We start from the raw sequence: 25,143 nt of genomic DNA on the forward strand, positions 1-25,143 counted from the left end.
TATAGGCAACCCAAATAAATTGAGACCTATGCTACCTATGGCAGAACCAGTATTGAATACTTAATCCTTTAACTTAATAATAATTATCTGTTCATTTATAATAATTATAACAATTTATAAAAATAAAAATATTTTAGGTCAATAAGAAAATAAATTTTCTTTTTCCATTTTAAATGGCATATTTAAAAGTTTAAGATTTCTTTTTTTTTTTTTTTTTTTTTTGAGACCTGAGTTTTGCTCTTGTTGCCCAGGCTAGAGTGCAATGGCACGATCTCGGCTCACCGCAACCTCCGCCTCCCAGGTTCAAATGATTCTCCTGCCTCAGCCTCCCAAGTAGCTGGGATTACAGGCATGTGCCATCATGCCTGGGTTATTTTGTATTTTTAGTAGAGACGGGTTTTCTCCATGTTGGTCAGGCTGGTCTCGAACTTCTGATCTCAGGTGATCTGCCTGCCCTAGCCTCCCAAAATGCTGGGATTACAGGCGTGAGCCACTGTGCCTGGCCTAAGATTTCTTAATTACTTCATTTTAATCATAAATAAAGCAAAATTGATGCCCAAGCTTTTTTTTTTTTTTTTTTTGAGACCAGGTCTCACTCTGTTGCCCCAGCTAGAATGCAGTGGTAGGATCATAGTTCACTGCAGCCTCAAACTCCCAGGCTCAAGCAGTCCTCCTACCTCAGCCTCTGAGCAGCTGGGACCACAGGTGTGCACCACCACACCCAGCTAATGTTTTTTATTTTTAGTAGAGATGAGGTTTTGCTATGTTGCCCAGGCTTGTCTCAAACTCCTGGGCTTAAGCAATCCTCCCACTTTGGCTTTCCAAAGTGCCAGGATCACAGGGGTGAGCCACCACATCCAGTTCTTTGAAACTTAATCCTTATGGACTTGCTTCACATTTCAAGAAGTGGGAGAATTCTCACTTGATAGAAAAAAAATGATCAGGTTTGTAGGAGCAGTATTCAATCACCATGATCTGTAAATTTAATAACACTATTTTGTCCAATAAAATGAGTTATTTACTGCCTGAATGATTAATGTGGCAGTAATGATTAATGATTATAAAGAATCTGAATGTCCACACAATGTCTTCACTTGCCGCTGATTATTACATTCTGATCAATGCCTGCATGCTCCAAAGCTCCACACTACAGGTTCAAGAGAAGAGTAATACGTGGTCCTGGGGGATTTTGAAGATGTTAAAGGGAAAAGATGACAGAAAGAAAAGTATACGAGAGAAACCTAAAGTCTCTGACTCAGACAATAATGAAGGTTCATCGTAAGAGTCAACCAACCAAATCCAGTGTACAATAACTACACTAATATGTATTGAATCAAATGCTACTAATATTCTATAACCAATAACCAAATTCTGATAGACTTAAATCATCTTAATGCAATTTTCCGTTAATCATCTTAGCCCCGTTTATGGTGTCACCTTTAAGCTCCTGCATTACATAAAAGAAGGCCAAGTACTCAGAAATCATCATATAGTTCAAAGATATATTTTACTTTCTTCACAAAAATGCACAAAAACACACATATACACATAATTGCACACATACCCTCTCACGCTCATGCACACAGTCATACACAAACACTAACACACCCATTTACTAGGACCTTTTAAAATATAGCATTACATCTGAAAACTCACAATTCCAATGCCACATTTTACTACATAGTATTTTATATTGAATACTCTTCAAAATATAGTTTGAAATAAAGAACATAATTTTGAATTTTTTTCTCTAAGTACAATAATTAAAGACTTTTAACTCTATTACACTATAATGATATATTAATAATTTTTCCTATACTAAAAGTATTCTAAACATCTTAAGTTTGTCCAAATAAAATCTAAGGCATAACTTTTCTCTTTCTATTCCGAAAATAATCCTTTAGTATAAATTCCATACATATGAATTTGAAAGATCTTAATCGTATTCCCTGGTACAAGAAAATCTACCTCATGAATTCACCACATTTATCTCAAGTCTTTATAAGATGTTAATTCCATATAGCATTCCCAATTGGCTTGTAAAACACCAAAGCAACAAGTCAATAAAGAGTACACTTGAAATTCTAGGAAAACACAAGAAACCTTCTCTTGAGCAGCATTACTCAAATATAACCCTTACTTAAAAACGAGAGGGTTTTTTTTTCTGCTTCAATTACATACTATCCAAATCTGATTTGGGATCATTTGAATTAATGATCCCTCACATTCTATTCTAACCAGTCATTTCTGTTCTGTGCACCATTCTTTCCATGGTGTGTTTGTGTGTGTACGTGTGTGTGTGTGTGTGTGTGTGTGTGGAGTGTATTTAGAAGTCATATTTCAGAAAATAGAAGCATGGGTCTTCTTCTGTTGCAGCTAAATGCCACTTAATTCTGATTTCAGATCACTTTAATTAATAAGCTCTCACTCTCTGGTTTAAGTAAATATTCCTCTTATTCACCATTTTCCTGTTTTGGGGTATATATGCACATATTGGGAAACATGGTCATATTCCTGTGACCTCTATTAATTTTGAGTCTGTATTTCTGCTCTTTAATTCAAATAAGCAGTTTGGAGGCAGAATATGTATGCCACGATGACTCCAAAATACTGAGTCCCTTTCATTTACTCTGGCTTGATATTATGCCCAAACCTCATATAGCAAATCTGGAAATTTTGATCCAGTGGCTATGGGCAAAATAAACCAATTGAGTATCTTGACTCTGGACATTTTGGCAAACATTTGGGGTTCAAAAAATGTCTTGCTAAGTTCCAAATTGATAAACAGAAATGGACTTAGTGGAGAAATGGAGGATGAGAAAGAAATAATGGTCAACAGATGAAGTAACCCAATATGCCTCTAGGCTATTGCCCCTTTATACTCTCCTATATAACGGAATCAATTTCTGTGTTCATGTTAGTCTGATTATAATTGTGTTCTCACTTTCTTTGTAGTTTCCCTGCTCCTCCTAAACAATTGGGTAAGTAATAAAAACTGATTGTATGTTCTGTATCTTCATTTCTTGCAGTGTGGTAGTGGGAAAGCTCTGGATATAGTATCTGCATGAAAGTCTTGACTCTGAAAATAATAAATTGTGTAGCCTTGAGCAAGTAACTTTACCTTGGGTGGTCACAGGTGCTCAATGATAAAATAGCAAGATGAGAAAAATTAAAAAGACTGATAGTTTTTAAACTGTTCTTCCAGGAGCCACTATTGGGTTAGGGATAAGTGGGAAGGGATGAGCACCAATTTTCCCTATATCCCCCAGCCCCAATTCAGTCCAAGCTTGATATATGAGACTTCTGCATAAGGGTATCTAAAAACATGCCAGATTACATGCCAGTAAGCCTCTTCTATATCTAATTTCTTTGAATATTTAAATGGATAGTTTATATTGTATTTGGAAAATGTTAAATATAACAGTTTCTTTATAAAATTTCTATCAGTTACTATTTTTTCATCCCTGCTGAGACAGATATTTAGATGTTTTTAAAATTTACTTTGAACGAAATAAAATGTTGTCTTAAGAATATTCAGGGGCTTTCAAAAAGTTTATTTATTTTAACTTATAAGTATATTAAAAGGGCAAACCAACACAGAGGTAATCTATTCTTCTCTAGACCCTTTATCTGACATTAGAACTTTCTTTTCAGTTATCAATTTGAAAATATGTAAGGGACAAACTCAAACTGATCAGTGCCTGATAATAAGCTTGTGTTCTAATCCATAATATTTTTAAAGTATTCAAAAAAATTAACTCCTCAAAAAGTGGGTATAAAATGAAACAAAAGTAATCAATTCTGTAAAAAATAAGGTTTTGTTAGAATTGCTTGTTGTTCTTAAATATGTTTTAAGTGCATGTGCACGGAGTAGTAACTTTGACCCTTCTAGATGATATTTTTTAAAGTATTTATTTTTCACGCAGCTGAGCAAGTTTCATCGTGTGAAATTAGTTAAGCTGAATACACACGAGGGTGGAGGACATAGAGGGGGGGATTTTATAAAGGAAATAAATTCCTTGCCACTACCAGAGAGTATTTAAACTTTTTATGGTAATAACTCCTTAAAATATTTGCAATTTCTTCAACTCAATCTCTTCAGCTTCATTGACTGTAGAGTAATTAATATGTGCAGAGAGGAAGCATTATTCCTGACTTTATTAGTAAGAAGTCTAGAAGGGAGAAAAAGCTTTAATGATTGGAAAAGCCATTGAACCAGTTAAGATCATGACAACTTTTCTGCCAATACTGTTTCTCAATACCTGTTGGTAACAGAAGTATTTAATTAAAAGAAATAATCTTTCCATTTAAAGGTGGTGCCACTCCTAATATCACTGTAAGGTAAAAGGTAACGGGAAACGGATCAGTGAGGCGAAGGAAAGGAGGAAGGAAGGAGAGGGACATTTAAATAGGATGATATATATTATCACAGCACCCTAAATCCCATAAGAATCTCAATTTCTGTCTCTACTTCATCCTGCCAGTGGCCAGTAATGTTGATTTGTTTATCAGCAATTTGCCACTCCTGACATTCATTGCACTTGTAGATCTTCAGATAATTATAGTCACTGTTCTATGAGTTTTTTTCCAGGTAATGATGATTATCATTATGGTCACTGGTTTTTTGAGGATAATTTAACACATGCATCCTGGCAAATAATAACCTCTCCCCTTTCAGAAGCAGACAATGCTTCCAGGAGAAATTTACCGAGACACTAGGAAAACTTCTTTTATTGTCCTTGAAGCAATCTTTATATTAAAAACATAATTGAATGCTCATATCAAAATCTAAACTAACAGTGTTTCAACCTTTGTTATTCTGTCTTTTGTTAGACATGGGAGATGAAGTTTACGATGATGTGGATACCTCTGATTTCCCTGTTTCATCAGCAGAGATGAGGTAATTAAAATGCTTTCATTACAATGAAGTAATGAAAATGAGAATACTCAAGAAAATTCAACTGAAATAAAAACCCAGTGGGATGTGTGTCTACTGTGTGCGATCCTGTTGGCTCTGGCCTCCTCTCTAAAGCTATGTTTCCTTCCGATCTCAGCTCTACCCTCCCTGCGAGGTTTGTGAGTAAATAGCCCAAATCCTTTGCCCCCACCTCCACCCCTTCCTCCCCTCATTCTCTTCCATCCCCCTGGTTCTGCTTCTTGTTTCCTGATTAACCTTGGGCCTGTGACTCACTGATGTCTGGTTTATTTATTCATTCATTCACTGGGGAAATATGTTTAAGATCTTGGTCACAACCAGTCTCACTGATTCTTCTCCTCTTTTTATTCGTACTGTTTTCCCCAAACCTTTTTTTTCTTGAATATACTTCTTAGCTTACATCTCAGCACTCACCCATCTTGTTCAAGCCACCTCCGTCTTCTACAAGATAGTTTCCTTTATGAAAAAAAGAAAAAAAAAGATTTATTTTTAAAAGGACTTTTAGGTAGGTTACATTCAAATCTTAAAAAATTAATTTTAGGCTAAAATTGTATAAAATCAGTTCAGATCAAGTAATACAAAGGAGTGCCTTTTGGAATTTTTTTTGAAATAGAAAATAACACGGTAGGTTGCTTTCTCTTAATCCAATAAATACATGAAATGATTTGATACATACTGAGTATAAAAGCAAGAACACCTATCTAGCTTTTTCAAGAGAAAAGAAAGATGACTCAAAAGATCCTGTATTTGATTAAAGGATGAAAGTAACATAAATGGAACACAGTAAGTTGTGTCTTCTGAGCTGTACTGGTAAAAATGCATGAGTAAACGCTAAGTATTTATTTTTTACCAAAATTGTTAAACTAATTTTATTGAACTAGAGAGAGTATCAAGATCAAAGACTCCGAAGGGAAAATATGCCATCATTCATATATGAAGATCAAGTTCCACAGGCAAAACAAATAAGAAAGATGAAAAGAGAGCCGTTGCCCTTTTTTAAATTCTCCATGAAACAAAAATGGAATCTTCAGTAATATGTTCAGGTTTTACTATTTCTCACCAGTGGTGTTTCAACCCTTGACAGTTGTTAATGCTTTTTTTTTTTTTTTTGCTTTACATTACTGTACATCACATTCCATAAAATCGCTCTCTAGGAACCAAGAGTCACACCCTGGCCTTATTCTTCAAACAAAATAAACCCCAACTAACTAAGCTTTATGTGATATGGACAATTTTCTTCCCCATTTTGCTTATTTTCAGAGTTTAAGGCAAGTTTGTGTTCTCTAATGTCGTATTCTATTTTTAAATAAATTTCAATAAATTTTTTTAAAGATAGCTTGTAGGGCATTTCTAACTTTCACGTATATTCTGATTGCCCCAGAGAGTTAATCTGGGGCAGTAATTCCACAAATGCCCAGACTACCATAGGCAGGCAGTACTGAGGGCAGACGCAGAACCTGACATAGATATTGTGCGAATTCTCTCCACAATGAATGAACTAAAGCTAAGATTCCAAAATTGAGAATTAAACATTTAAAATAAATTGGTTACAAACAAAACTTTATCTTAGATCATCTAAATAAAAATTAATATATTCTAATTTTTAAAATGCTCACTAAAGATATCTATAGCTCTTCCCTACCATCCATAATTTAACCCTAGTGAATGGTTCTCAACCTTGGTTACAAATTAATATCATGCGGGAAGCTCTTAAAATGTGTCCATCACTACCTGGACCTTGCTCAGACTAAATTAAATTTTAAAATTAATTTAAATTAGAATGTCCAGGAATTGGGCAAGAGCAGTAGTATGCTTTAAAAGCTTCCCAGGTGATCCTGTGTGTGGACAGGCTACAAAATCACTGTTTTAGGCTTGTTCACTTATATTAGGGTAATTGGTATCTACAAAATATAGTGGATTTCTATACCTGGATCCTAGCAGTTTTAAAAAAAGTGAGTCCATTAACTGATCTAAACACTTAGGATGTGCTTATCTTTCTTACTTTCTCCCTCTCCTCCTCTCTGTCTCTGTCTCTCTTTCATACACACACACACACACACACACACACACACACAGACAATTGATAAAGGGATGAAGATAAAGATCAGTAATAGCCATCTTTTTTAAAAAGCTCCTTCTTATAATATCTAAAATCTTAACTTTTACTTAAGTTTTTTTATTAACCAAAACTCTAGCTGCATTTTAAGTAGATGTGAACAAAACAACGTATAAATGTTATAAACCATAAAAATTGATTGTTTTTGAAGTCTTCTTTTTTAAAAAGCCTTTCTTATGACATTGGCCAAGCTACATAATTATCTAGAAAGGGTTGATAATTTAGGGAGGTTTAAGAATAGATTAAGTCATATGAAACCGCTGACATGCAACCAAGTTTAAACCATGACTCAGTGATTTTATATGGTTCAGTATAAGAACGAATCTAATCTCTCACTTCCATTTTAATTCTCATAATCTATATTTGCTTGAGGAAACCCTCCTACATTATGGAATGTCATCATTTATTTCAATGACAGTTACTGGATTTCTAACAAAAAGAATTAACTGAAACAAAAAGTTAAAAATATAATGTTATGAATCGTCTCTGTTATGGACTATTCTTTTTAATTTTCTAAACAAAGTGTTGTTTTATGTGTGTTCTGCCGTCCTAGTCAAGGAACTAATGTTGGAAAAGCTAAGACAGAAGAAAAGGACCTTAAGAAGCTAAAAAAGCAGGAAAAAGAAGAAAAAGACTTCAGGAAAAAATTTAAAGTATGTCATATCTAAATATTATACAAAGTACAAAGCACTATTGAAAAATCCAATGATTTTTAAGTAACAAAATGCACACTTTAAAGTGTAATTATCAATATTACAGTTAGCCGTTATAACTCTTTTATTTTGAACAAAATTTATTTTAGATTTAAATTTATTTTTATAAAAGATTAAGCAAGCTATAATATGCACAGTATTCACACTGTGATAATCACCTAAATTTAGCTGTCCTTTGAACCTTAATAAGAATGTACTAAAAATAATTATTATATTAGGTTGGCGAGGTTATGAATGATGTTTGTCCCTCAACATTTTCTTTAATATTCCTACATTATATTTTGAAAACACTGAATTATCTCTTTAGCAAATACCTTTTTAATAAATCCATCCATAAATAAGTTGTTTCAATAATGCACATAAACCAATAATTTAAATATTGTTCTTTTTTTTTTAGTATGATGGTGAAATTAGAGTCCTATATTCAACTAAAGTTACAACTTCCATAACTTCTAAAAAGTGGGGAACCAGAGATCTACAGGTAAAACCTGGTGAATCTCTAGAAGTTATACAAACCACAGATGACACAAAAGTTCTCTGCAGAAATGAAGAAGGGAAATGTAAGTCACTGCTTATACTATAATATGTGCATATATATGTCACTCCAGAATTTAACAACCAAACAAGTTTTAGTGACTACTCTGTGTTTACTAACTCTTATCTATCTCTTTGCTCTATCCTTTGTAAATTGTGGCAAACGTTCAGAAGTTGGTCATTATGCTGTGCTGAAATCAATGTATTTTAATCTCTTTTTACTTACCATATACTATCTATATACTCGGTGTCAAAGATAATGCCAAATTACTGCTTCTCAAAATGCAGTACTACAGACCATCAGCATCAGAAAGCCCTTGCGTGTGTATTAAAATCGCAGTTCCCTGTACCCACCCTTGACTTGCTGAAACATGAGTTCTAGAAATCAGGTAAAAACAGTGATGATAACTTTTTCCCTAGCTTGTTCATGTATACACTAAAGTCAGAACCACTGCGCTAAAGTAGACAGTGTCTCTTGCTCTGGCCTGCTTTTAAAATTATGGAGAATATCAAATTATACAGAATTGTGTAGAATTCTGGGTATTTCACACCTAGAATTTCCAGTTTTCTTACCTTACAAATTCACTTGTTTTCATTTCCTATTTGAACACACTTAGTGCAACATACTATTCCAAATAAATCCAAAAAAGTTCCCGTCTCCTTTGACTTTATCAGCTATTAAAGCTGACAGATGGGGGCCAGGTGTGGTGGCTCATGCCTGTAATCCCAGCACTTTGCGGGGCTGAGGCAGGATGATTGCTTGAGCTCAGGAGTTTGAGACCAGCCTGAGCAACATAGCGAGACCTAGTCTTTACTAAAAATCAAAGAAAATTTAGCCAGATGTAGCGGTGTGCGCCTTGTAGTCCCAGCTACTTGGGAGGCTAAGGCAGAAAAATATCACTTGAGCTGAGGAGTTCCAAGCTGCAGTGAGCCATGATCGCACTGCTACACTCCAGCTGGGGTGGCAGAGTGAGACCCTGACTCAAGAAACAAACAAACAGAAAAAATTAGAAAATAAAAGAAAACTGACAGATGGAAATATTTTTGTCAAATTTCAAAAGAAAGCTTATTTAAATCCTGAGAAGAGTAATTCAAAATTACATTGTCTTATATTTGAAACTGGATAGCCACTACAGCTGCCCCATATCAGCTTGGTCAATCTGCATGGAAAACATGGACTCTAAGTTTAATTTTAATGGGAGGAAGGTGACTCAGGGACAGGAATTGAAATGGAGTTTCAAGAATAAAACACAGTGACTCAAGGGTGGAGGAAATGGATGTAAAGTTTATCACGGAGGAGGTGTGGTTGGCTTTTCAAAGGAAAATACAGAATGTGGGTACAAAAGATAAAGGGCAGTGGCAGTGTAATATTAAGATTGGAAGTTCACTGAAGATAATGTGTAGAAAGATACCCAGGGGACAAAGAAAACCCCCATTCAGACTAGGATTTGCGAGGATCTACCTTAAGGAATAGCCATAAGTGCTAAAAGAACTATAAGCATCAAAAGTTCATCAAAAAATGTTTAAAAGTTCAAAGATTTTTAAATTATTAAATGTTACGATGAATACACCCAATTGAATGTTCTAAATGAAAATTATGATAGTAATATGATGAATCTCTCATGACATATGGTAGAAAAAGTAAGAAAGCTATTTAATTTGGTGTAGGATTTATAGCCATGTTATAAAATCATGCAAATAAGAGAAGCTAAACTTAAAAAATAATTAAATACCAAAATAGGAATCAGTCTCAATAAGGTGATGAGTCTAAATGATATATTTTCTGCCCTCTACTTTCCAAATAATTTCACATTTTTTACAACAGAGAATTGTCCTAGTAGTTGTCATACAGACCTCTCTCCAGGGCACAAGCTGAAGCTTCTACATATCTTGCCCTTGGTATGGTAGAAGGAAATCTTGCCATAGTGACCTAAGTCTCCTATGCTTAGCAGCAAATCTTATCTAAAGCAACACTCCTCCAACTTTGAAGTGCATACACATCAATGGGGATCTTGTTGAAAATGCAGATGTGAGGTCTGACATTCTTTTTTTTTTTTTTTTTGCTTATTTTTTTTCCACCTTACATTTATAAAAACGGCATGACATTCTGCAGTTTATCAAGCTCCCAGCTAATTGATGCTGCTGGTCTTTGGATCAGCATAGATCTTCACATATCTTGAGTAACAAGGATGTTATGATCTCATCAACAAACATGTATGGATATAGATGGACAGGAATAGATACGGCACCAGTGAGAGAAATTCAGAGAAGAGACTCTTATCTTCCTAGGAACCAGCTGACCTTAAGAATAAGTAGCCATTCAGAATAACTGCATAATCTAATATCATTTTCTATTTGAACATCAATAATTTGAAGTACTATTACAAATACTACAGGCCTCCTGTCCTCTTAGAATGTGTCATCTTCTAAGAATGAGAGGTGAAAATGTTTCGTAAACTTCTGATAGGTTACAATCAAGAGTTTCATGTAAATATCTTTTTTCTTTCTGCTGCAGTACCAATGCACTTTACAGTTTCCAAGTTCATCGTTAACTACCTAAATTCTTAGATGGCTTTGGGGTACATCTCGGACAGGATGGAAACCACATGATTATATGGTAGCACTTATATACATGTTGCTTTTTATGTAAAGAGTTTCTATGGGCTGGATTTTGTCTTAGTTTGGCTTCCCCATAAAGTGATTCTGCAAAAATGCCAGTGGCAAGTGAATGAGATAGAGAAGCGAAGGCAGCCAATAAAGTCTTATTATCAAAAAAGTTACCACTTGGATTATTGGAGCTTGATCATGCTGGAGACCTCCAAGTGTCAGTGTTATCCCATCCAGTGGGAAACAAATTGGGGTATTTATACACCAACTCCTGTCCTTCAGGAGCTGAAGTCTATTCCTGGGAAGGTAAGGAGTAATTCAGGATATTCAGCAAGCTGACAGAGTTCCAGAAGCCAGAGAAAAGCCATCAGTGAAAAAATTTTTAAATGCAAGTACTGTCAGTTGGATTTGCAAGTACTCACGTGGTAAGGATGCGGGTGTAAGGGAGAGGCACTAGGAGCATGTTACTGACTTTCGGGTTAAGTATTATTTCATGATTTAATCACCTTATCTGCTTAATATCATTTTTATTTTTGCTAACTTCCTGCCTTTCTTAATTTGTACAAACCTGCTTACTCCTTCCATGGACTGGGTCCTTGACATTCTCAATTTTTAAAAATAGCTAATTCATTCTTGGCACACCTGTATAAGATTTTTTAACCCTCCCTCTCCTAGATGATTGCAATAGCCTTTCTAGTGATATGTCTATCTTTGCCCTTACACTCAGAATCAACTTCCCCACAATGTTACCCAAATATTATTTTTTAAAATATAGTATTTAGGCGAGCACATAAAACTCTTTATCATCTAGGCTTACCCTCATCCACTGCTGTTTTCCATCTACAACTGACACTCCAGAAACATAAACTATTTACTTGTCATTCCCTGAATAAAGTAGGTGTTTTGGCCAGCCATGGTAGCTCATGCCTGTAATCCCAGGACTTTGGGAGGCGGAGGTGGGCGGATCACTTTAGGTTAGGAGTTTGAGACCAGCCTGGCCAACATGACAAAACACCATCTCTACTAAAAATACAAAAATTAGCTAGGTATGTTGGCACATGCCTGTAATCCAGCTACTAGAGGGGCTGAGGCAGGAAAATTGCTTGAACCCAGGAGGCAGAGTTTGCAGTTAGCCGAGATTACGCCACTGCACTCCAGTCTGGGTGACAGAGCGAGACGCCATCTCAAAAAAAAAAAAATTATGTGTTTCATCCTACTACACTACTTTATTCAACTTGGAATGCCCATGATTCTCTATTAAAAACAACTCAGTTGTCATCTAAAATTAGAAGCACCCCCAGTACCTACTCCTAGCCACACCATCACAATTAATGTCTCCCCAAATCTACCATGATACTTCTTTTGCTGCTGTCATTGTCATTATTGTTTTACCAATCTATTATTCTTATTAGACTCTGAGCTTCAGAGTCACTTCAATGAAATGTTCTCAACATCGTAGTGTCAGCATGTTACACAATGCCTTGCACCTTGCGTGGGGCTTGCTGGATTGAATGAAACAATTTTGAAACTGCAGTTGGATAGCCAGATGAAAGTCTGACATACAGATACTCACAGAAAGAAGTCTGATTAATAGTTTAACTGGTTAGAAGACAGACATTCTCTCCTTTGGCTTTAGTGATGTAGTTAGCTTGTTATATGCCATTGCAGAGCCTCTAAATCTTTTGGTTCCTTATTTCTGCATCTTTGATTACAAATGCCTTTGCATTTGTAACCCAGCACTATGGTGAAACTAATGTTATCCTTACCCTCCATTCTTCTTTAATCCATCAAAGAAAGAAAAGCATAGCTTACTTCAACCTAAATTCATAATGATAGCAACTAAAGGCTAAAGCAAGAACAACAATCCCTTACCATTACACAGTGGGACATCAGCCACTTTTACAGGCATTATCACATTCGATCAAGTCTCACCCATTGACTTGTAGAATCTCCTACTGTGTAGGCGTTGAACTCTTAAATATAAATTTCTGGCACATTTCCAAATGTTTAGAGTTTCTCGCTAGTATTTATACATATTCCACAACTCTATGTCTCATAAGCTGTGAGTTTTCCCACCTCCTGTCACTGAAAAAAATTTTCTATAAAAGATGTAGAATAAGACACTTTTTGTCTGAGTTATTTGTGGCCAAAATGCTCTCCATTTTCTTTAGGCATCAAAGACCAAGGGATTTTAAAGGTGCTTTCGATCTTCCCAAATCCAATTGATCATTTTTTTTTAACTTACATAATTTTTTTTTCAATTTTAAAACAACACATGCACACTGAAAGAAAATTTTTAAAATTTAGAGAGTTAAAATGTCATCCAAATATGAAGCCCCAGAAGTAACAATATAAACAGAGAAGAGGGGAAGAGTGAACATTTTTATAAAACTAGGATAATAATTTATATTCAGTATTATACACAATGCTCTGTTTTTTCTTTTATTATATTATGAGCATTTTCCACTGAAATTGGACATTGTTCCACTTGCCTAGGTAAATCTATGCAATATGATTTTCTTGTTTTTAAACTGCATGAGGCCAAATTGAGTACATTTAACTTTATTTCTGGATTTACCCACAACAAATGAAATAATGATGAAATAGTATGTTGTCATTTTTATTAAGTAAAAAATTTGAAAATATTAGAATGAAGATAATTTCCACTTTTCCAAAGATTATTTTCTATTTCCTTGGTTAATCTGTATTCACAATACCCTTCTAAAAGGTGAGTCATTCATCCTGAGACACATCTGCTCTGTAGCAAGCAAACATTTGGGGAAGAAATTAACTGGCACATATGGGGGGTGGGTGTTATTTTCCTAACTAGCTCTACCCCACCACATATTTCAAAACATTTGTTTCAAGCCATTATGTTCTGCTCTATAAATGTGAGGTTTCCAAATAATAATTTCATATTGTATGTGAGAATCCCTGGTGTGACCGCACTCACAATACTACAGCGCTAAACATAGCTGCCCTTCTACATGATACAGACCATGATGAGATTTTTGTTGTTGTTGTTGTTATTTCATGTGTTTATATTTTTCACTAACATTCCCTATAATAAATGTACATGTGTAACATGAACAAAGAGATTTTCCTACCACAAAAAATATATATATTTCTAGGACCTATAATGGAGAGATTATATAAAAATTTATGGTAAGTCGCTTGTTTTGACACTGTCATGAATCATGCTTTTAATAGAGTGAAGTTTTAGCTGAGATTTTTAAAGGTACTAGACAGGAAAACCTGTGCTGTATTAAAAGTCATTTACCCTGTAAAAATGCTATATAATTGTGACTTTATAGCTAACAAGCCCCGTGTTATCACATCATTTTTACAGCACAGTGCCATCTCACACTCCATCTCCCTAATACATTTTTCTTAAATAATATTCCCAATTATTGATGTTTATGTATTTCACACAAACACACAACAACAGCAACAAAGTGTTCAACACAGGAGAAGGCTGTTCCTTAGAACTTTTGAACACACAGATACAGGAGGGAATGGAAATACAAGTTGAGAATCTAAGAGAATGTGTTTTTTATAAGTAATTTGCAAAGTTGAAGTATTAAGCTGTCTATCATGAATGATTAACTTTGGTCATGTAAAGCACTGTTTTAGCTCTCTTTTCATTTAGTGTTTTATCCAAACCTGCAACATTTTAGCATAAATAAGTTTTAAAAAATAGATTACCTAAAAGCGTAAGCAAATAAAAATCTTTAATTTCTAAAAATGGCGATTACATTCTCTTCATTTTGAACTTTATATTTGATGCCAGAATAACTTCAGTCTCTAACAACAGTTTATAATTCTTATATATTTTTCTAATTTATCTTCCAATTTTAGCTCAGAGACTGTATGAATCCCTACCAAATCATATGAGATTGACTTCAGTGTTGAAAGCTTCAGTTCATATACATCATCATTTTTAAATTATTAACATCAACATGAGTATATTATGGGAACATCTGCTATTGTGTTATTTTCCAATTTGTTTTAGGAAAAAATCCAAAATGAAAGCAGAACCCCCAATTTTAACTGATAAAAAGAAGTCAATGACTATTACTATCTGTAGAAAACTGTTCAAATTTTAGTGTAGCCCTATATAGGTACAGATAAAGAGTTATTTCAGTTATGAGGACCCTGATACAAAATCCACAATTTGTTCTAAAAGCTTGTTATTTGCACAGATTTTTCTCTTTTGAGAGACACATGTAGAATTGAATTTGTTGGACATGAGCTTATCCCTTTTTAAAAATTACATTAAATTATTATGTATACCTTATTTAAAAAGAAAGTCTGTTAACTTGAAATGAACTGTGATATCAAAGCATACCCACGGACTATAGGTATTAATTGTAGGTGTTCTTACATTAATACTTTTTGCTACTTTTGCATTAATTGAAATATAAAGGAAGGTGCAACGTGTTCTAATTTTTTATACTCGGAGTAATATGTTATTGCGCTTTTATTATCTTGACACATGTTTCATTACTTTCCTACTTTCCTAGTGTTTCATTACTTTTCCTACTTCTAATTTTTTATACTCTGAATAATATGTTATTGTGCTTTTATTATCTTGGCACATGTCTCATTATTTTCCTACTACGAGAATTCAAGGATAACTTTGATTCTTTCTTTCCCAAATATGATACTTATAAATTGTTTTTATTAAAAAGTAGTGAGCTTCTTGATAAAATATTTTAGTGGAGTTTTTTTTAACCCTATAACACTTCAAGGGAAAGTTCATTTTCTTAAATTTTAATGTATAAATTCAGTTTCATGATTCCAACTTTTAAAAAATATTTTCATGTTTAATCATTGGCAATATGACATCCATACATTTAAGTAAGTTTATCATTTGTATTATTAATTTTTGCTTATGAGCTTTCTCCTTATAATTTGTAACACATTTGCTTTGATTCAGAACTAAAATTAGATCTAAAGTGGACCAAAACCAATAGATTGACTCACTGAGAGAAATTATTTAGAGATTGTATTGAGGAAGCAATAAATGGTACTAATCTCAAGCATACAACAGATTTTAGGCACCAACACAAAACTAACAATTCCAAAGATTAGTAATATTAATTAGATATCAGCAGGCATTTTCTTAAGAAAAATAGTTCATATTTTTCCTGAGAAACATTTGCACAATGACAGGCAAATATAAGGTGCCCCTCACACAACAACAACAACAAAACTTAGCTTTCTTGCATAAAATATGGCTTATTTTCTACTTAACCAGGCATCATAGAATCCATAGTATGTGCTCTTCCAATAATGCTTTTGCTCCATGAGTGATGAAATGCAAATGTTGATACTGTCCAATAGCAAAACAGTAGAGGAATTTCTTCCATACAGAGTAAAAGAGACCTGTTTGAGACTATTTACAATGCATAGTCCCCCTAGTAGTCAATAGCTGGCTGGGATCTGAAAGGGGAGTTGAATACAGTTCTCTCTCTGCTCAGTATAATAAATTTTAGAAAGTAAGTCTTAGATCTGGTGGTATTTAAAATACTTACCAATAAATGACTTTTATAATCTATGCTTACTAAATTCTTCCTAAAACTGGATCATGGGGGTAACACACGGAACTCTGTGCTACAGCCTACAGTAGCTTAATGAAAAAAGTTCCTTTTTTACTTAAAAGGGAAAGGAGGAAAGATTGAAATTGGAGAAAAAAGAGACATACTGGAGAAAGAGAAAAGTTAGGGAGAAAAGGAGAAGAAAGGAAGGACACAAAAGTAGACACAAGTAAGAAAAATGGGTCATTTCCAGAGATAGATACAATTATTCAATATACTATGATTACTCTCTCGTGTTTTCATTTCCTGAAAAAAGTACTAAAGGTTTTTCAACCTGTATTATTGATACAATTTATTTCCTTTTTCCTTCGTAGATGGTTATGTCCTTCGGAGTTACCTAGTGGACAAGTAAGCCCATTTTCTTCTACTACTATGCTTGTGAAAAGAATTTTGTGCCTTTCTTTTTAAAATATTTCTAATATTACTTAAATAATGTAACCTACTCAACTATCATAAATAAATTTAAAAACAATATGCTATAGTAATGTTAACATGTTAGTATCCATAATAAAGTTTAGGTTTCCATGAAGTGCTACTCTTTTAAATAGGCGAGGAGCCCTTCTCATTTAAAATTGTACAGCTCATAGTTAATAGTTTTATATATTCTTTAGGCTCTCAGCAAACACTGAAGACATGTCAAAGCCAGTAACCTTTTCATCAATATTTTGCATTTTACTTGCTAATGCAATTGATTGACTGGAATTAATTTGGGACCAATTAGTGACTTCACAGTAGGTGCTAATATCACCTGTTAACAGTTCATAATTTAGCCCTTAATTAAGGTCTTTGCTTCACTCACACTAGGCATAGTAGAGTACTATGTTGCCTTTTTTGGAAGCATGCCAGAAAAAAAGACAGTCATCAATGATTCTTCTATTCTTATGAATAAGACATTGTCACAGTCTGTCACAGTGTGGTACTAGTGTGCCTTTGGAGTCCCCCGAAACATAAGATTCTGTCCCAAGTAACCCGGTGCAAGAAACGAACTCCATTATCAGGTTAGGTCACATGCCAATGCAAAGATTTACAGAATTTAGCACAATGAAAAGATCCAGGAGGAGTCACAAACTGTGTACCCATCAACAACCTGACACCAATCAGTAAAACACAAATCAGTGTGAAGAGCTTTGCTGGCAAACTAGTAAAGGCCAAAGAAAAATAATCATAATACCTTTGTTCTCCTGAGCACATTAATCACAGTGGGAGGCAAGAGACTTTCAATAGGTTTTGTTCTCTGAAAGATACAAATTTTAAGGACAGAATGTGTGGCAAATAATAGGACAACATCTCCATCAGTGATTATTACAGGCTGATTGAGAGAATTTAGAAAGCATACTCTGTAAGTAATTGTTGGTTCACCACCTATTGAAGCGAATACTTAATAAATGTTTATTGTATAAATGACAGAAAAATCTGTCCTCCTTGCATTTGGATGAGATTTCCATTAGCCAAACCCTCCCTCCATCTCAGAGAAAAGATCCAAACAGAAGACATAGGGAACTCACAGCATCTGCCATAGTTGGCAGCAGTTTGAAGGGCCTGCTGCTGCTTCCATGATAAAGCACAGAGACTGTACAGCAAAGAGTAGGTCTGGTCTAAGTGACAAAGCCACCCTACATTTCTGAATTTTAGAAGTATATCTTACATTTCAAGGCAATGTTCATGTTTATAATGCTCTCTATTTTTATTTCTTATATAATCTCCTGTTTGATTATAAGGTACTTAAAAGCAAAGCTTGTCTCTTACTCAAATTTATGTCTCCTGGTACATAGAAGGGATTCAGTATATTTGTCGGATAGAAAATATCACAAAGATTCAGGGCCAGGCAAAACCTAAAATGTGTAAAAGTACCAAAATTACTATTATTGATGCTGCCTATAATCATAAGTAATAGTTTTAAAATTACATAAGAATCACCATAATAATCATATCTTGGCTACTTATTCTGTAACAAATATTTATATATTTTATTATATGTATGAGTTATAATTAGAAACATGTGAAAATGATGCAACCATTTCCTATGCCAATTATTATTGTATTTAATTCACCATTCAAAATTCAAGTGAAAGTATGAATCTGATATTAACAGACATAAAAGTCCATTGCAGCTTTGCATTAAGGTCCCCAATGGGAGTATTGTACCATGATGTTTAGTACATTGTTAACAAACATGTCTTATAAAGATGAGTAAGGCATAGTCTATGCTCTTGAAGCATGTTTTAATTATTCTGTATGTAAAATGAAACAGAGGACTAGATTAAGTCAATGAAAGAAGAGATAATGAATATCAAATTTATTTATACTTATAAATGCATATTATGCTTAAAAGTCTTATTTGTGTCATATAAAATTATACTGTTACTCTATTCTTCTATATATTGCTCTAATGCCAAGAACATAGTTTCTTTAAAATAAAAATTTTTTTTTACATTTACAGTGATGGAGAGATCTATGATGATATTGCTGATGGTAAGTCTTATGTAGCACCACCCCAGAGAACAGTCATAGTGAATTTACTGTTTTTATAAATGCTAAAAATAGCTTGTTGGATTAGAGACTTCCAATCTGGTCAGAATTTGAATCACTTGAAAATGTTAGAAAAGGTAAATGCCCTGGCATAATGGGGGGAAAATACCGCATTTCCCACAAGATGGAAAATTAAGGAAAAACCTCATTTATTTCTTTGAAAACAGAAGTATAAAAATATTTGGGAAATTTTTTATTGTACTGTGACTCATAATAACAATTTCTTTTATCCAAGCAAATAAACATTTTTGGCAAATAAATAGGTACTTATTTCATAACCAGTAATACCAATATTCTCTAAGCATCATATAGTTCCAAACTGTAATCTAAAAAATTAACCTAACTGAAATGATGCATAGTGTTGATCATGATTTCCTTTAGTCTTTTAAACTTACGAGTCTTTCTCTTTAATATCTTCAACCTCGTTCAGAGTGACTACCAAAAAGTATATGATTAAGTGCCACATAAAATAATCTTGAGTTTCATTTTAATAGAGAATAAATCTGTCCAGAAATTTTGTTGAATTATATACTAAATAATAAAAGTTAAATATATGATCTTCCATTTAACTCGTTTTTTATAAAGTGAGCCAGTTCTATTTTTTTTAATCCTTAACCAGGAGAGTATGAATCACTCACATTTCCAAACTTGGAATACTTAGAGAATATGTTTTTAATAACTATATTTAAATTTATATTTTTTCCTTTCAGGTTGCATCTATGACAATGACTAGCACTCAACTTTGGTCATTCTGCTGTGTTCATTAGGTGCCAATGTGAAGTCTGGATTTTAATTGGCATGTTATTGGGTATCAAGAAAATTAATGCACAAAACCACTTATTATCATTTGTTATGAAATCCCAGTTATCTTTACAAAGTGTCTAAAGTTTGAACATAGAAAATGATCTCTCTGCTTAATTGTTATCTCAGAAGACTACATTAGTGAGATGTAAGAATTATTAAATATTCCATTTCCGCTTTGGCTACAATTACGAAGAATTTGAAGGTACTTCTTTTAGACCATCAGTAAATAATCCTCCTTCAAAAAATAAAAAGAAAAGAAAAAGGAAAATCATTCAGGAAGAAATGACCTGTCTAAAAAAACCTAAGGAAGAATAATAATGTAAGAAAGGAAATTTAAAAACATTCCACAAGAAGAAAAATTATTGTTTATACTTCCACTTATGGTTATATCTTATATTCTCTATTCAAGTGACCTGTCTTTTAAAAAGGCAGTGCTGTCTTACCTCTTGCTAGTGGGTTAAATGTTTTCAAAAATTATAGCAGTAGTAGAAGTTTTGTATAAAATTTGTCCTTATTTGTTAATTGTATATAAATGTTAATTATTTGATACGAATGTTATGCATTTAGTATGCACATTGAAGTCTAAACTGTAGAAGAGTCTAAAACAAGTTCTCTTTTTGCAGATTCACATGCTAATGGTTTAATTCTGTGCTCTGTTTAAAGTACTATTATAACTAGAGTAGATCTGAATGAGGATAACCCTAAAATCATGAGGAATGGAAGAATGGACCTTGAAACTACCTAGGCTTTTATGCATGGCACCTCTTTATAATGAAGACACTTTTTAAAGTTTTTGTTTTTGTTTCAATTACCGCTAGATTTTTTTTTTCTCTTTTTTTAAAATCCATTTTACTGGAAAGTTGGCCAGCAGAGGGAGTAGAAATTATTAAAATTCTAGTGTTTGGATTGGGCCCTTCTCTAACAGTACATACTCATTCCCAAAGCAATCCAAAAACAAAATGTGAACCATTTGGGTTTCAAATGTTAAGAACACTAAATAGCATGATTTAAAAAATGAAAAATGCTAACACCCAAGAAAAGAAGATATTAAGTGCTTTTTAACAACTCCTAGAGTACAACATGAGCACATCATAATGCTGGCTCTCCTCCTAATGAACCATCGAGTGATATTGAATAAATTATTTATCTTCTCAGTTTCCTCATCTGTAAATTACAATATTAGACTAAGTAAGTTTTTCCAACTCTTCACTACCAATTACCTTAGGCTTTTATAATGCTCCGCCTACTTCAGTCCCACGTTTCAGAAGCTTTTGTCTATTTTTTAAACTCATTGATTAAATAATGATTAATGCGTTCTCCACATTTTAATATTGCAAAGGCCCATTGGAGTTTCTGAAGTGGCTCCACAGAATTGAAATAATTTCAAATAACTGTAAAGGAACTGAAAATCTTCACAGAGATGAAGTGGGGTTTCCATTAGGTGCTTTGAAATTTGATAACAAATCATCAACTTCCACTGGTCAATATATAGATTTTGGGTGTCTGAGGCCCCAAGATTAGATGCCACTAATCTCCAAAGATTCCTTCCAATTATGAAATATTTTAATGTCTACTTTTAGAGAGCATTAGCCAGTATATGACTATGTGATGAATTTCTTTTCACACTAGATAAAATTACCTGGTTCAAAAGTGGTTTTTGTTTATTAAATTTGGTAGTAAATATATATAATACACAGACAGGATAGTTTTCATGCTGAAGTTTTTGGCCAGCTTTAGTTTGAGGACTCCTTGATAAGCTTGCTAAACTTTCAGAGTGCCCTGAGACACTTCCAGCCATCCCTCCTCCTGCCTTCATTGGGGCAGACTCGCATTGCAGTCTGACAGTAATTTTTTTTCTGATTGAAAATTATGTAAATTCAATACAATGTCAGTTTTTAAAAGTCAAAGTTAGATCAAGAGAATATTTCAGAGTTTTGGTTTACACATCAAGAAACAGACACACACACCTAGGAAAGATTTACACAATAGGTAATCATCTTAATGTGAAAGATATATTTGAAGTATTAATTTTAATATATTAAATATGATTTCTGTTATAGTCTTCTGTATGGAATTTTGTCACTTGAGATGAGCTGCAAATAAATAATACCTTCAATGGATAACCTTGCCTCCTACTTCATTAAAAAAATTGAGGCTAGCCAGATGCGGTGCCTCACATCTGTAATCCTAGCACTTTGTGAGGCCGAGGAGGGCACATTTCATGAGCCCAGGGGTTCCAGACCATCCTGGGCAACATGGTAAAACCCTGTCTCTACAATAAATACAAATAATTAGCTGGGTGTGGGGGCACATGCCTGTAGTTCCAGCTACTTAGGAGGCTGTGGTGGGAGGATCACTGGAGCCTGAGAGGTCGAGGCTGCAGTAAGCCATGATTGTGCCACTGTCTCAAAAAAATTTACCCTGTCTCAAAAAAAAAAGAAATAAATATATTTTTTTAATATTGAGGCCATCAGGCTTCCTCTCCCTTAACTTGATCCTACATCTACAAAAGAGTCTTTCTCTGCATCCAACCTTGACTCTTTAGCTTCAGCCTCAGAAGACGGGATATCTCCTCTTCAAGACCAAACCTTCTACCAAGGCTCCTAATACTTTGACTCCTATTTTGTGTCAGAAATTAAGATAACTAAACGCAATTCCTTTCAATTCCCTACAACCTTTGACCTTAACCCATATCCAGACACTGTCCCAGAGAGTAAGATGTCATGCCTTAAATTCAAAGCCATAACCTTTGGATCCCATTTCTTCCTGCCTTTTCTGGAGTGTTTGTCTTTTACAATTCATTCTTTCTCATTCTCCTTCTCCTTTTCTGCCTCCCTCTGGCTATCCCTCTTCTTTATCTTTAAGTTCTCCCACTGTACAGATTCCTTTCTCTAGGCTTACAAACACTGAAATCTTTCCCATCTAAAAAGCAACATGAAACTTTGCCTTGGGCCCAAAAACCTGTCCAGCTACAGCCCGTTTGGATTTTTTTTTCCTCATTTCATTGTCTTAAAATGGCAGGGTATATGTGGCAGCCAGGAGAATGTGCCTCAAAGACTTCCAACTATGGGGCATTTAATTGTCCAAAAGTCCCCAGCTGCTGCATTCTGAAATCCATCACAATGTTTGTGCCAAGATCAGGCTGCTCTAGCTAATGACTGAGTGTTGCAGGGATACTGAGGCAGGCCTATTCCTGAAAGACACAGAACTCCTCACATGGCCAACTTCAGTTTGAGGACTCCCTGACAAGCTTGCTAAACCTGCAGAGTGCTCTGAGACACTTCCAACCATCCTCCCTCCTGCCTTTATTGGTATAGACTTGCATAGCAGTCTGTCAGCTCCTCCAGCCTTCTCCAGCTCCCTTCCCATTTTCTCTCACACATGTATTCTTCCCCACCCACACATGTATTCCTCCCCTCCCATTTTCACTCCATCTTGGTGTCTGCTTTCCAGAGAATCCAAACTGAACACAGGACATCTGAAGAGTTTGTAAAAATACACATTTTTTTTTCTCTGCAGATCAACAGATAAAAATCTCTAGGGAAGAAACTTTGGAGTTCATTTTTCCTTGACTCTAAATATGAGTTTAATGCTCAGCCACGTTTGAGAATCTCCCATCCCTATTCATCCTTTGCCATATGCTCAGGGTATATTCAATCGTCAACTTACTGCAACTCGATCTCTGCTACGATTACTCTAAAGTCATCTCTACATGATATCCCACAGGTACCTGTAACTCATGGAACTCAGAAAGGAACCTTTTCTCTTTCCCCCTAAAACTAATTATCCCTCCTATAGATTTTACCTCAGTGACATCTGAATCATCCAGTCATCCAAGCTCAAAACATGGAGGCTGCTCTCTTTCTCCTCTTTTACTCTCTATCTGATGAAATATCATTAAACAGAGCTCCTAGAAAACAAATGATTTTATTAGTTTTTATATTTCTTACTTTATGGCATATTTGAAGCCCTTCATTATATATTTAATAATTAAAGAATCAATGAATGATGTGTCTGCAAGGACTGTGTTAATCCTGTGGGCTGCCACTGTAATTTTTTCTTAATTACTATTTCAGATGCCATAGGAGGTTAAATAAATTGATGACCAAGAAATCTCTATTTGATTTACCAACATGTAAGTCATTGGCCACCTGTGAAAGATTCACTGAAGCAATCAAGACCAAACTGATTGCAATGATGTCGCTCATCTGGCTTTCTGGAAACAGATGGGATAGAGTTCGAGGGAAGAGATGTCTATTAAGGATCAATATATGTGAAAGGAAGGGGAGGAGGAAAGATTGGTCAGAGAAAGAGGTTGAACATGATGCAAGCCTGACAAAAATTCAGCTGACCAGACTGGGGCCTCTGGAGTAAATGCAGCCCAATACTTATCATCCTTCAGGCCAACATAGCCAGCCTTTGTGACTTTGCCTTGCTCGTGGTTATCTGTGGGCCATCCTGGGAAGGTCATGATCTGTACAAGATGACATTGCACAATCATGAACAGTTTCCATTCTGTTCTCTCCAGGAAAACAGTAGGCTATATGTACATTCTCCTAAAGTAGTCTGGAGCATAAGCACAATCTTCAGCTTTATTTGCAAATTTGAGAAATGAATAAATGCTCAACAGGTACTTCTCATCTTTGGGGGTTCATCTGCAACCAGCAATTCCTCTATAACTCTCTCCACAGCCTACTGAGTTAGAAAAGTTTCCAAAATGTTGGAAAGTATATTTAAATATCAACCTATTAATGGTCTCCCTCCTCAGTTTAGATAATGATTCAGTTATTATTCATGATTGGCAGCAAGCAAGAGAAATTTACTATTGCCCTTAAGTAACTTACTCATGAGTCAAAGTCCCTGCAGAGAGAACTCCATTGACTGTGCTTGAGTCATGTGCCTGACCATGTGGTGGGGGAAGGGAGGGTTCTAACCCTTCAGCTCCCATAGTAGCAAAAAGTCACCTAGAATTATCCTCCCAAACAAGACTACACTTAGTGGTGGAAAGATAATTTCCCAATAAAAAATTCAGGGAGGCCGGGCACAGTGGCTCACGCCTGTAATCCCAGCACTTTGGGAGGCCGAGGCGGGCAGATCATGAGGGCAGGAGATTGAGACCATCCTGGCTAACACAGTGAAACCCCGTCTCTACTAAAAATACAAAAAATTAGCCCAGTGTCGTGGCATGTGCCTGTAGTTCCAGTTACTTGGGAGGCTGAGGCAGGAGAATTGCTTGAACCCAGGAGGCGGAGGTTGCAGTGAGCCAAGATCACACCACTGCTCTCCAGCCTGGGCGACAGAGCA

The 25,143-nt window shown here is 34.8% G+C and overlaps 1 protein-coding gene across 5 annotated transcripts in view; it reads left to right on the forward strand.

Annotated features, from left to right (window-relative positions):
* The window catches only part of FYB1 (FYN binding protein 1), a 168,246-nt gene extending 146,269 nt beyond the window's left edge, over positions 1-21,977 (forward strand). For 4 of the 5 annotated variants that reach the window (XM_034960140.4, XM_034960138.4, XM_008963331.6 and 1 more), the window contains exons 12-19: positions 1,141-1,278; positions 2,956-2,981; positions 4,834-4,900; positions 7,606-7,705; positions 8,163-8,325; positions 16,821-16,854; positions 18,947-18,978; positions 19,746-21,977. In XM_034960140.4, coding sequence (XP_034816031.2) covers positions 1,141-1,278; positions 2,956-2,981; positions 4,834-4,900; positions 7,606-7,705; positions 8,163-8,325; positions 16,821-16,854; positions 18,947-18,978; positions 19,746-19,768 — 583 coding nt within the window. In that variant the 3' untranslated portion in view covers positions 19,769-21,977. Of the gene's footprint in view, positions 1-1,140; positions 1,279-2,955; positions 2,982-4,833; positions 4,901-7,605; positions 7,706-8,162; positions 8,326-16,820; positions 16,855-18,946; positions 18,979-19,745 lie in introns of those variants that run through there. The other variant, XR_008625387.1, reaches the window with a different exon arrangement.
* Positions 21,978-25,143: the final 3,166 nt, after the last annotated feature.

This window comes from Pan paniscus, chromosome 4 (assembly GCF_029289425.2).
Source record: "Pan paniscus chromosome 4, NHGRI_mPanPan1-v2.0_pri, whole genome shotgun sequence".
NCBI classification, from domain to species: domain Eukaryota; kingdom Metazoa; phylum Chordata; class Mammalia; order Primates; family Hominidae; genus Pan; species Pan paniscus.